We start from the raw sequence: 12,718 nt of genomic DNA on the forward strand, positions 1-12,718 counted from the left end.
ACTGCACCATGCAGCTCCTCCCTGTACCTAAAGGGGCTCCAGGACAGCTAGAGGGGGACTTTGGACAAGGGCCTGGAGTGACAGAGAACCGGTTTTGATAAGCTTTTAGGAAGAAATTCTTCACTCTGAGGGTGGACACGCCCTGGCACAGGGTGCCCAGAGGAGCTGTGGCTGCTCCTGGATCCCTGACAGTGCCCAAGGCCAGGCTGGACATTGGGGCTGGAGCAGCCTGGGACAGTTAAAGGTGTCCCTAGGATTGACACACACCTTTTCCAAGCTCAGTGGTCACGCAAAGTGCAATTAGACAGAAAGATAAGCTCGGTACTGTCAGTGCAGAACAAGCTGTTCCCCATAGCACAGAGGCTGTTCAGGGGCAGATTCCTGCTGTGTCCTTGTATTGCTCCTTGCAGGGAGGTTGCCCTCCACAGTTTTCCCATCTTTCTGTCACCAGTGATCCTCCAGCACTGCAGGGCACCTGCTTGTTTGGGCACTGTGGCCTTTCCTTGTGCTGCTGGGTCTGCAAGTGTGACTGCACAAGTGGCAGCAGCAGATGAGTGTGCTGATGCTGCCCTCCAGCCCTTTCCCACAGCCACAGGCTCCTCTTCTTTTATCCCAAGGCTGCATGCTCTGCTGCAATAGGATCATAAAATCACAGAAGAATTTAAATTGGAAGGGATTTTTGAAGGTCTCTGGTCCAACCCCTTGTTCAGTTAGATCAGGTTGCTCAAGGCGTGAATTTGTGGGTTTGGGATTGCTTTGCTTTCCTTTCCCTGGGGTTGTATGTTGGGAATTGCCCCTGGTCTGAGCTCTGCTGTGCAAGCCCACACATCTTCAGGGAGCTCAGGCTTGTCAACACACAGATGTTTCCTCCCCAGGATCCCTCTTTGAAGGAGAATGGGGATTTCCTGCAGTTTGAAAATGGGAAGTCATTTTCCTCTATTGAGCAAGGAAGAACTTGCCTCAGGGTCAAGTCATCATGGATTGAACTGATGTGTGTTACTCCCTGCTGCCTCACTTTGCTGCATAAAACCCTCTTTGGCTTTTTTTTCCACCACTGGGAGGGAATCATGATGCCAAGGGCTCTTCCAAAGGAACAGAATGAGTTGAGCTGCTGCTAACTTGATTGAGAAGACCAAGAAAGAAAAGAAAAAGCAAACAGTCAGAAAGTCAGAAGAAGTGGAGTGGGAGAGGCATTCACCACCTCCCTGCTGGCTGTGCTACCCTGTTCTGAACTGGCCCAACCAGTGTCAGGGCTCCCACAGGCAGGCCCTGGCTACTGCTCCTCTTCATGTGAAGCATCCAGAATGTCTGACCCAGTTGTCCTTCTCTTCAGACATGCTTCTAGACCATCAGTGTATAGCAGTACATGGATGAAAGAGTACTTCCTGGTCAAGGTTGTGGTGCTGTGGGTGCCTCTCTTGCCCACACTGGTTGTCCTATTCTTGACATCCCTGGCCCAGTGCCCATGGATGCAGGGGAAGAAGCACAGAGAATGGTCAGGTTTGTGTGTTCTGACCTAAACAGCAAATCCCCAGTGCTGCTGTCCTGGATTAGAGGAGTTAACCCCATGGATCTGTTCTTATTCCACGTGCTTGCCTTTGCCATCTCTCTATCGTGTGGTTTGATGCTGAAGAGCTCCAGTGCCCTTTCTGCATTTCCTGCTCATTTCTGTTTCCTCTCTACTGTTCAGTTATCAGGAGAATTCCAACCCTGTGTTTCTGCAGGCAGCAGACAAAAACCATCACTTGTCATGTGGAACAAGACCTGTTGGGTGGCTGGCTGTTCCGTGTTCCCCTGCTACATAGAATTCTGATTCTAGGAAATCTCATGGGAGAGCAGTGCTTGTCCTGTTGGATTTTAATGTTCTGTGAAACACTTTGATCCCTTTTCCCGGCATCAAATACAGATGGAGGAGGATTTCACTGGGGTCACACATTTGCTGCTCACATTGTTCAGGTTTCCTGTTTCCTTGACAAGTGTTGCTGACATCCTTTCCGGGTCCAGATTTGCCTGTCCACCACCATGGTGACAGCAGCTGGTGACACTTCCAGCAGTGTCAGTCAGGGGAGTGGCCTGAGCATTTCTGAGCTCGAAGGCTCTGTAGGAGTTGGAAGGTTTAGAAAGCGGAAGGGACTGCAAGCCCACCCAGCCTGAGCTGGGGCAGGGGTGTCAGGGTCCTGCTTTTTCTTTTTATTGGAATAGAGCAGAAAGAGGCCCTCAGTCTTGATGGAGAAACCACAAGAAGTGCACAGCTCCCTGGTAAGCCTTGATACTTATCCTCATGATTGGCAGATTCTTTTCAAGCTGAGCTTTTCTTCAGCTTTCAGTCCGTGCCTGCTGCTCTCTCTTAGCTAGTTTGCAATGCTCTCTGCTGATAGAGAACCTCCTCTCCATGCAGACATCCTCTGTTGTGATTTACTGTTCTCAGAAGCTATCCTGGCAATAATTCTCCTAAAATAGGAAAAAGAAATCAAAGTAACAGTCCAGTCTTAGTGATCTGTCTAAGGAAGAGGTGCATCTACACTTGGGTACCTCTAAGCACTTTCTTTGTTGCCTGTGGCTGGGAACAGGGGTGCCCTGGTGGGAGCTGGGTTTGGGAGAGCTCTGAAGCCTGTCTGTGAGTGCTGTGCCAGATGTGGAGCTGTGCCAGATGTGGGACTGGCCTCTTGGAACCTATGTGCCAGTCACCTCTGCTCCCTGTGCAGTGCCATGGGCCTGTTCTTGCTGTGTCCCTGCAGCAGGATTGCCTGTCATCCCGTGCCACGGTAACCAAAACTTCTCCCACACAGGAGCTCAGACATGGTCCCAGTTTAGCTGTGCTGGTGCAAGATGGCCTGCTTGGGGCAGGGTTGTATCTGCTGAGGAAAACAGAGCAAGAAAATATCTCCTTTTCCTGAGATCTCCTGTTTTGGCAGAAAAGGGGTGATGTGCTACCCGTGATGGCCTCTCTGGCACTCTCATTGAAAGGATGGCTGGCTGGGTGTGCCTAAACTATGAGGTACTTAATCTGTGGTGCATTATAATGCTCAGGCTCATGTGCATCTGTCCCAGATCTCATCATCCCACACTATCTATGCCAGAGCATCCTAGGCTCCTATATGATGAGAGTGGTGCTTGTAGTGATATTGCAAGGGAAAATGGCTTCAAACTGAGAGTGAGTAGGTTGAGATTAAGACATCAGGAGGAAATTATTGTGGGGCTGGTGCCCAGAGAAGCTGTGGCTGCCCCTGGATCCCTGCACATGTCTCAGGCCAGCTTGGATGGGGCTTGGAGCACCCTGGGATACTGGAAGGTGTTGCTGAGGGGGATGAATGAGATGATCTTTAATGTCCCTTCCAAACCAAACCAGTTGGTGATTCTGTGATTCTGTGAGGAAACCTGTATGAGGTCAAGTTTTGTGTCTTCTTCTGTTCCTCCCCTGTGCCATTTTCAGTTCCTTTTTCCCCCTAAAGCTGCTGTAGGAGTTGGAATCCAAGTGTTGTTGGGGGGGAGATTGCACTGTGACCAGTTAGGGGCTCTAACACAGAAGTGTTGCCAGCATTCAGTGGATCTTCCCCTGCAGTCTCCGTGGAGGAGTAAGTCCTTCCTAATAGTGAGCCGAGTGACATTTCTGTCTAAAACAAAGGGAAGAGATCAAACATACTCCATACTGTCTTGGTTTCAGCACAGGTACAGTTAGTTTTCTTCCTAGTAGCTGGTACAGTGCTGAGTTTGGATTCAGAGAATAATATTGATAATACCCTGATGTTTTAGTTGGTGCTCAGCAGTGCTCGCTCGAAATGGAGGACTCTATCAGTGTCCTGTGCTGTGCCAGCAAGGAGATGCAGTAGGAGTCAGGAGGGAGCAAGGCCAGAACAGCTGACCCCCACTGATATTCCACACCACAGAACATCATGCCCAGTGTATAAATGGGGGAGTTGGCTAGGAGAGACTGAATGCTGCTCTGGGAAAGGCTGGGTATGGGTCTTCAATTGTACTGTGTATCTCTTGTCTTTCTTGGGTTTTGTTCCTCTCTCTTTTTGTTTCCTTCTGTTTCTTTGTTATTTTCATTATTATCATTATTATTATGATAATCTTTTACTTTATTTCAATGATTAAACTGTTCTTCTCTCATGAATTTTTCTTTTTTTCTGATTCTCCTCCCTATCCCAGGGGTGGGAGGCAGGGAGTGGGTGGCAGGGAGTGGGTGGCTGTGTGGTGCTGAGTTGCTGGCTGGAGTTAAACCACAATACATGCACATAAAAGCAAACTGTTTCCCCATTGTTTACAAGAACGTCAGCATTTGGCAGTGCTGAGATTTCCTCTTGACTGTCATTGATAGAGACTGCTGTGCTCACAGCACTTCTTGATTGGTAAAATCAGAAGCAAAGGTGTAAATATTAGTAACCAAAAAATAGAATTAGCAGCTGCAAAACATAATGCTTGTATGCTGTTTGAAGTGATGCACATTTTGGCAGGGACTACAGCTGAAACACTGGGTTAACTTTATACTGTTTCCATCCAGCATTTGCTGGTATTTACTGTATACCATCCACATCTGTCTCTTGGCATAGCCTCTGTTTAAGAATGCAGCCATGGCACTCACCTGTGAAGGAGCTCTGCTTTTCCTGCAGTCCAGCACAGAGACATGAGCAACACTGCAAATGTGACTGAAGGGATGTTGGGGCCATTCAGAGCTTCCCTTAAGCAAACTGGTAATGTCTGTACTTGCAGGGTGCTGGTGCTGACAGTGCAAAGTGGATGAGTACCATGGCCCCCTAAAGTGATCTGAGCTTAATGGTGACCTGCTTGGCACATGGAATCACTGTAGGAGCAGATTAGGAAATAGGGGTAGTGGGAATGAAGGGACTTCAGTTCCAGAAGGGAAAGAAGGTGTTAGGTGCAGAAACAGCAAGCATGCAGCAAAAGTGTGTGAAACAGAACCCAGGGGTGGGTTACCCCAGATTCCTCTTTTTCATGCACAGCAGAGCTAGTCTGGTGTATCTTTGTTATTTTCAAGGCCAGATATCCATGAAGGGAATAGGAGGGAACCAGCCTGCTACTGTTTTCTTCCGGAGCTGCTACACTCCCACACTGCAGAGTTTACTTTTCTTCAGCGTCCTTTTGCAAACAATAACAGGGGACCATTAATCCCATGGTGGAGGAGGTATCCCAGGATATGTTCCAGTATTCTGTGCTATCCAGGGGAGATTTCTGGGAGAGGGTCTGGTTTTGTGGTTCAGGTGATGGTGCCCCTGTAAAATAAACTGTGACACCACCTCCATGATCAGTGCTTTGGCCCTTTCCCCATGGGAAGGAAAAGGAGGGTCAGATGCCTGCCTCTCTTTCTCAGCCACTTGATCATTTCATGCTTTGCATTTTACTGCTCAACCAGAGTAATTTTCTTGGACAACTCCACGTGCTCTTAGGATATTAAATACAGAGGGGTTCATTTCTGTCCCAAATGGTGATTTCTACGAGGCAATGTTGCTTCATGTTCTGAAGCTAGCACAGATGAAGGGAGAAATGGACTGAAATTCTTTGGGTATATTGGAATCTCTAGAATGCTAAACCACATCATTTCTTTCCAGCTGTGTGTCTGGTTAAACTTTCCATTATCTACATATTTACTTAATAGATTGGCTTTTTTTTTTTCTTTTCTCAGCAGAAACCCCGAAAGGCAACTCCTCAGCCAGGAGAAGACACCTTGAATGGCCACCTTCCCCCCGGCTGGCAGAGCTACATGTCTCCCCAGGGCCGCAGGTACTACGTGAACACCTTCACAAATGGTAAGTGGGGGTGGCTTGCCAGTAAATGTTTCACCACATGTTCAGCATGGATCTGTTTCAGGAAATCATCTTGCTAGTTGATTTTGATAATAAAAGTAGCGACAGAGCCAAAGTAATTAATATGATCCTGACACCATATGAAAGAAAATACAAGATTATGATCCTCTGTCATCTTAATTCTGACCATCAGAAGACATCTGAAACATTGACAAAAGATAGAGAATGTAAAGTAGGAATTCCTTTGTCATAAATGCTATAGAATCTGAAACACTGATAAAGATACAATTTTTACTACATTCCCTATTGCCTTTACTTGAAGGTATTTGTGTGTCTATATACACATACATGGAAAGTCGTTTGATAAACATCAGATATCACTAAAGCATTGTTAGGGAAAATAGTAACAGTGAACTGGTCAGACTCAGCTTGCTCATGGGGACAAGGAAAGGAAAACACATGTAATGGGACAGCACAGACAAAGCTTTCAGTCTATATTTGTGTGTTCTAGTCACTGTCATGTTGAGAGCAGATTTAACTCACGATCTTATTACCTGCTCAAGACCTGTCAGACTTGTACCACCTCTGGTTTACCTGAGACTCTCTGTCGACCTGCTCTTCTCACCATGAGCTCACAGCAGCATTGCAAAACAGGGTCTTGTGACCAGCAAATCCACATTTCTTTAGCAAAAAGAATGCCAGAGTGACATGAAAGAGAGGACAGCAGGAGCTCACCTTGTTCACAGGGAAGTTGCAGCCATTAGGAGTGACCTCTGGCATTCCTTTCTGTCACTCACAAAGGAGAGCCATGGGCACCTCATGGTCAGTTCAGGGGCTGATGTGTTTGCCAAGTCATTATTTACTGGAGTTTGATGCACACACATCTTATAGCACACTCCATGTAGTAGGGGCATTTCCATTTAATCCTACCTCCATTTTCAAGCACAGTTTGCTCTGGCTGATGGGCAGCATCCCCTGCACAGCTGGGGAAATCAGGAGTTAGATACCTCATCACCACTGCAGTTCAAATGTAGGGGAGGAGGTGATTTTACTCACCATCACTGTGGTAGACCAATACTCACTGGGTTGAGGCCAGGTAAAACCAGTAAGAGGCAGAGCCTGTTTCTTTTGTGCTAAGAGCTCTTGTCACAGGGACCCTGCCTCAGAGAGGTGGGGGATGGACTAAATTCCTCCCTCACAGAAGTTACAAGTAATATAACAAGGGCCAATTTCCATATCCTGCTTGGGAGCTCAGGCCAGAAATCAGGAGATTTCTGATTCCTCTAAGAAGGGAGGATATCTTTGGCACAGGCTGACCAGGGAGGGGGTGGAATCTCCATCCTTGGAAAATCTCAGAATGGCTGGACAGAGCTGTAGCTGATGTGTTGTTAGCAGTGATCCTGCTCAGGGCAGCTGGGCTGAAGACTGCCAGAGGTCACTTCCAGCCAGTCTTTCTCAGGAGAATGCCCAAACCACCTATGGCTATGCTCTCAACTATTACAGTGTTGTGTGGTTCTCAGAATAACAGCATGTAAGAGAGGGCAGAAGTGGGGTTTCTGTGTTCTGAGCCTTGCTTTAGGGATCACTTATTCAAATTCTGTTTAGATGAGAATCTTTTCACCAGACTGATACTAAGCCCAGTTGGCTTTGAAGTTAGGCTTGCTCTTTTGCTATGCTGGACACAAGAACCCAGCATTTCTGAGCCTCCCATTGTTCTATGAGGGCTGTAGCATTTTGTGGGACAAGCGGAATCTCCTGCAGCATGTGCAGGGGCACTCTGACTACCCTCCAGCTTAGTTGGTGTTCCTGGCAAGCTCAGCTTATCTAATCTGCTCAGTTAGAATATGCTGCTTCCTCAAAGTCTTCTAACTGCATAGACACTGCAGCTGGGTGATATTGTTTGAGAGTGTGTTTTCTCTGTTTGGCTAAATTGAGTGATCAGACTCAGATCTCAAATGCCTGTGCTTCCTCAAAGTGGATTATGTGCCACAAAAGTGTCACTTGTGGTGTCATCTAGGTTTCAGACAGTGCAGAATGCAACCTCCAGGCCTTTTGGCTGGAGTGTGTGGTGAAGCCTTACTCAGTCCTGGCATGAGTGACTGTCTGTACACTGTTCTGATTTTTTCTGACTAATTAGCTATGACCTCTGATCCCACAAAACCTGTACTTCAGGATTATCCATACTCTCATGTTGGTCAAATTTCATGTTGCTACACTTTCTTCCTTGACTGTGCTGCAGAGCTGGACCTGCTGAGCCCTGCAGTCACCATGAGGTCCCATTTGGCATGTGAGACTTGCTCCTAACAGTGGCACTGCACTTTGACACTTAAAAATGTACTCTCTGGGTTTGAGGCCATAGGCTAAGTCAAAGACAATATGCTATAAGCCTTAAACCTGCAGTCCCCATCTTTCCTGTGGCAGAGCTGCATTGGCATGGGCAGTGTTTGCTGCCAGTCTCACAGACTGGACAGTTCACTGCTGACTTGTCTGAACTGCTTATTTGTGCTGTCACTGCTGCAGCTGCTGCTGGGAGTACCAAGATAAACACTGTCAATGTTTGTAATACGGACATGGTGCTGGCACAGGTCTCTGTCACTTCATGGGCCTCTGTCCTTCTTGGCCTCCTTAGCACCATTGTTACAGCAGCAGGAGCCAGGTCTCCTCTCCATCAAGGTGTACCTGTACTTCTAGGCTGCTCTCTGATTACCATTTACCAGTGATGAAAGTACACTGAAGCATTTGAGAGAGGTGTCACTGTTTAATGCACGCACACATGCACATGGGAGCTCAGGGGTCAGTGGAAGACAGCTGGCTGCCCTTCAGTGGCCTTCACAGATCACTCCAACCTTCAGTGAATTATGTAATTAAAGTTCTCCTCATCATCATTACACACCGACAGCAGTTGGTGCAAAACTCTCGTGTGTAATGTTACAGCCACTTCTCAGATCTCCCAGGGACGAGGAGTCTCTTTTGTGGAGAGGGAGGGAGGGAGGCAGGGAGGGAGGGAGGGAGGGAGGGAGGGAGGCAGGAAGGAAGGACGGAAGGAAGGAAGGAAGGAAGGAAGGAAGGAAGGAAGGAAGGAAGGAAGGAAGGAGCCCAGGGGATCCTGTCCAGCTGCTTCCATCCAAGGGTATTCCATCCATGGATGCAGCTGCTCAGTCCCTGATGACAGCATTGTGCTGCAGGACATCTCTGGTCCCAGTTTTCCAGAGTCCAGAGGGATACAGTCTTGACCTGCCACTAAATGCAGTTAATTGCTGGAGTGCTCCACTCTGGCTTTTCCTTCTGGGCTGGTGTAAGGCAGCAAACATAGCACTGCATTTTAGGTTGAACAGCTCTCTCTGAGGTCTCCTGGAGCCTGGGGCACACAGATCCATGCTCCTTTCTTTTTGCACATGTCCCTGAGGCATTGCTTTTATGCAACCTCCCTTTGGTTGTCCCTTCCAGCACAGGTCTCTCATGCATGAGGTAGAAGAGAGCCACACAGCAGCATGGTGAGCATACTGTGGGAGCTCCAGGCATTGGGTTCACTGTCTGTTCATGTAAATGTTGTGTTTGGATATCCTCAGAGTGGCATGTCCTTCACTGCAGCACTCCAGCTGCCCTGGGTGTCCACCAGTTGCCTTGCCAGTCAGTGGGATACACATCTAAGGGCAGAGAGAGGGGATCCAGCTCAGGGCTGTGGCTGAGCCCTGGATCAGGTACAGAACATCCTTCTGCCCCACTCTGGGGCCTTGCTGGCACCCACTGCCTTTCTGGGGGGGAATGCTATCAAGAGCAGGCTTTCTTGGCAAGTCTGTGGCAGTTTTAGCACTTCCATCATGGAAAAGCTCTGGTGAGAGGAGGTATGGGACTTCTTGTGGGGTGGGACTGTGGCATCCACGCAGGGTCTGTAGGTAGGGGACCTGTGTGAAGGAAGGCAGTTCATTGGTGGGAAAACAGGTCTTAAAAGCAAAAAGGCAGTTTGAAAGCTGACTAAAGGGAAAGCAAAGTAGGGACCATAGTTAAATTGCAATAAGCTACTGGCAAAACTGTTTGCCAGCTCATCCTCAGAGCGTGGTGATCAATGGTCCCTTGTCCAAGGGGAGTTTGTCCTGAAGGGAATCCTGCAGTGATCTGCCCGAGAGTCCACTCTGGGCAGCATTTCCACTGGTGAATGGCATGTTGACATTGAGAGCACTTACTCAAACAATAACTTTTAACTGCAGCTGGGAGAGAACATGGTGTTCTCTCCTGCACAGAATAGGCTCAGAATTCACAATCACCCTGGAATAGGAGGATGCTGTTCAGTAAAGATGCATTTAGGATCAGAGATTTCAACAGAAATAATTAAGTGGCAAAGACAGGCAATGGAACAGTTTACAGACTAAGACACTGGGGTTCTGGAGGATCTGAAGTTGAGTGAGAGCCAGCAGTGTTGTGCTAGTACAAACCAGCCAGCATTTTCCATTGTATAAATAGGAGTGTTGTCTGTGAGGCATGAGGTAAGCCTCCAACTTTACAAGGAAATTATAAACCCTCAGCTGGAATATTTTATCTTGTTTGGACTCTACACTTCAGGAAATATGTGAGTCAGTTGGATAAAGCCCAGAAGAGAGTAGCAAAAGTGATGGGAGATGTGGAAAACATAGCCTGTGGGTAAATGCTGAGAGATTATGAGTGTCTGCCCTTAGAAAGCAAAGATGTGGACAGGGTCATGAAAGCAGACCTAAAGTGCATAAAATGCTATTAGGGAGAAGACTGTTAGCAATGCCTGTCATCACTAGAAGACTTCAATTTGAATTTCAATTTCAGTTTTCATCACTAGAACACATTTCAGTTGTAATCAGGACAACTAACCCTTCAAAGCTCTCTTGGAAGTGAAGTGTGGGAGGACAGAGTTGCCTGGGAGTCTGTATCACCGGAGCAGGTTATGCAAAACCATGAAAATTCACATCAGCCTTCTCTGGGGTAGAGCAGGGACAGTATGACATCCTGAAATCCCTGTCAGGCCTGTTTTTTCAGTCTGTAAAGCCTAAACTACATGAAAAATATTTATCAATGTAGAAACTGAGAAACGCCTGGGGCTGAATGGAAGTTGTTCTTTATTTGGTGTCTGTGTATTTCCCCAACTTTTACAATCATCACATCTAACCAGCCTCTTGTCACTCATCTGCTGGTTTGCTTTTTTTGGTTGTCTGAGTCAAAGAATCTTAGTATGGGTTGAGAGGAACATTTCATTTGTGCTTTTCATTTGCAGCTGAGCTGAATCTTCCCACTGTGTTTTGGGGTAGGTCCTGCTCCTCCATGGACTGTTCTTCCCTCGAGCTCTGCAGGGAAGGGCAGGATCAGCCAGGAGTGTCACCAGGCAGCAGCAGAGGGTGGGCTCCACACCACAGGATCTGCTGGGATGGGTGCATGGCTGGGAGCAAGGGGGGCACAGCCTTTGAAGGAGGTCAGCAAGCTGAAGCTGTGCAATGTTTGGTGTTGTGGAGCTCTGTGCTGCTCTCCAGATGAATTCTGTGTAGGTCTCTGTAGTTCTGTACCCTTCTCCTAAAGGCAAGAGGTGTTGGGTCACCTGTCTGTTCAACTACTTTTTCTGACCATGCCTGGTGGTGCATCTTCTCTGCCTCGGTGCAGAAACCATTTTTTGGGTTAAATTGTTTTACTGCTCTTAGTGCTTGAACTATTCAGAAGTGGTAACACAAGTATCCACTCATTTTCCTGGCAAGGGGAAATGGGATTTTAGGGGCAAGTAACATCTTGATTCTTCTGAGCCTTCAAAATACAGCAGATGCCTCCCTTCCTGTGGGGCATTACTATTATTGTCACCATTGTTTCCAGTGGTTAATGTCCTTCCACACTGGTTTATCTGCCTTTGTTATGCATCTTGACCCTGAGATGAGCTCAGTTGGTCAGAGCAGGGTGCTAGTAATGCCAGGGTTGTGGGTTTGATCCCCTTATGGGCAATTCAGCTAAGAGTTTGGTTACATAATCCTTCTGGGTCCCTTCCAATTCAGACTATTTTGTGATTTTGGGATCTTACCTGACTGTAACAGTACAGTTACGTGTGTTGTTGTGTGGTCTAATTTTCATTGTGTTTACAGGAGAAAGCACAAGGAATTGGTTCTTAGCTAGAAAGAAATAGAATCTATGGGACAGTGTTCTTGTGTGGAAGAAAAATGTTAGGAAAATCAATCATGAAGGAATTGGGGTGACCCTGGAACAGATGTGCGGAGGTGACAAACAGCACATTCCTTTCTGTCTCCACTTGATATCCCACCAGATAAACACTCCACATTTATCATCCTTTGAAGCAGGTTAAATCCTGAAACCATTATAAAGGCCTCTGAGCTCTACATGATCTGCACAATGAAGCCTGAGACAGTTTCAGTGTACCTAAGGTTTTCTGAACATGGCCTTGCTACAGGAAGGTTGAGTGTGCACCAGTGACATTACAGCTGGGTGCCTGGCACCTGCCTTGTGCAACATCTAGAGACATCCCTGCTTGCCATGTCAAAACACAGGAAAGAGAGCCCAGAATGCACAGCCACTACGTGGTTAACAAGTTACTCAGTGTCTGTAGGAGGAGTTTGCAATTGTGTGTGGGTGGTAGATTCAGCAGGAAAATATTTCATTATGCTGAAGAAATTCTCTGATGGGCTGCAGCTGCAATACCTCTTGCATTAGTCAAACAATAGCACTCCAGCTACCTTGCCCATCACATTAAAGATTACTTATGTACTTGTGACACCAGTGTTTGTGTGGCTTACTGCCACCTTGCTTTCACAGCTGAGCCCAACCTTACCTGATGTCTTCTTATTTCCAGCCTTTTCTTGTCTTTTATGTAAGGTCCTTCCCATTTACTAAACAGCATTTTATCTCCTGGAAAGCAGGACTTCTGCTTTTGTGTTATCTTGATCCTAATTAAGGTTCATATATTCTTATTATCACAAACATCATTAGTAAAATAC

General features: G+C 47.1%; 1 protein-coding gene across 2 annotated transcripts in view; it reads left to right on the plus strand.

Annotated features, from left to right (window-relative positions):
- Positions 1 to 12,718, plus strand: part of GAS7 (growth arrest specific 7) — a 75,037-nt gene that overhangs the window by 25,887 nt on the left and 36,432 nt on the right. The window contains exon 2 of one of the 2 annotated variants that reach the window (XM_033076583.2): positions 5,645 to 5,768. In XM_033076583.2, the coding sequence (XP_032932474.1) occupies positions 5,645 to 5,768 (124 nt within the window). The remainder of the gene's footprint in view (positions 1 to 5,644; positions 5,769 to 12,718) is intronic. The other variant, XM_033076584.2, reaches the window with a different exon arrangement.

The sequence above is a fragment of the Catharus ustulatus genome, chromosome 20 (genome assembly GCF_009819885.2).
Source record: "Catharus ustulatus isolate bCatUst1 chromosome 20, bCatUst1.pri.v2, whole genome shotgun sequence".
NCBI classification, from domain to species: Eukaryota; Metazoa; Chordata; class Aves; order Passeriformes; family Turdidae; genus Catharus; species Catharus ustulatus.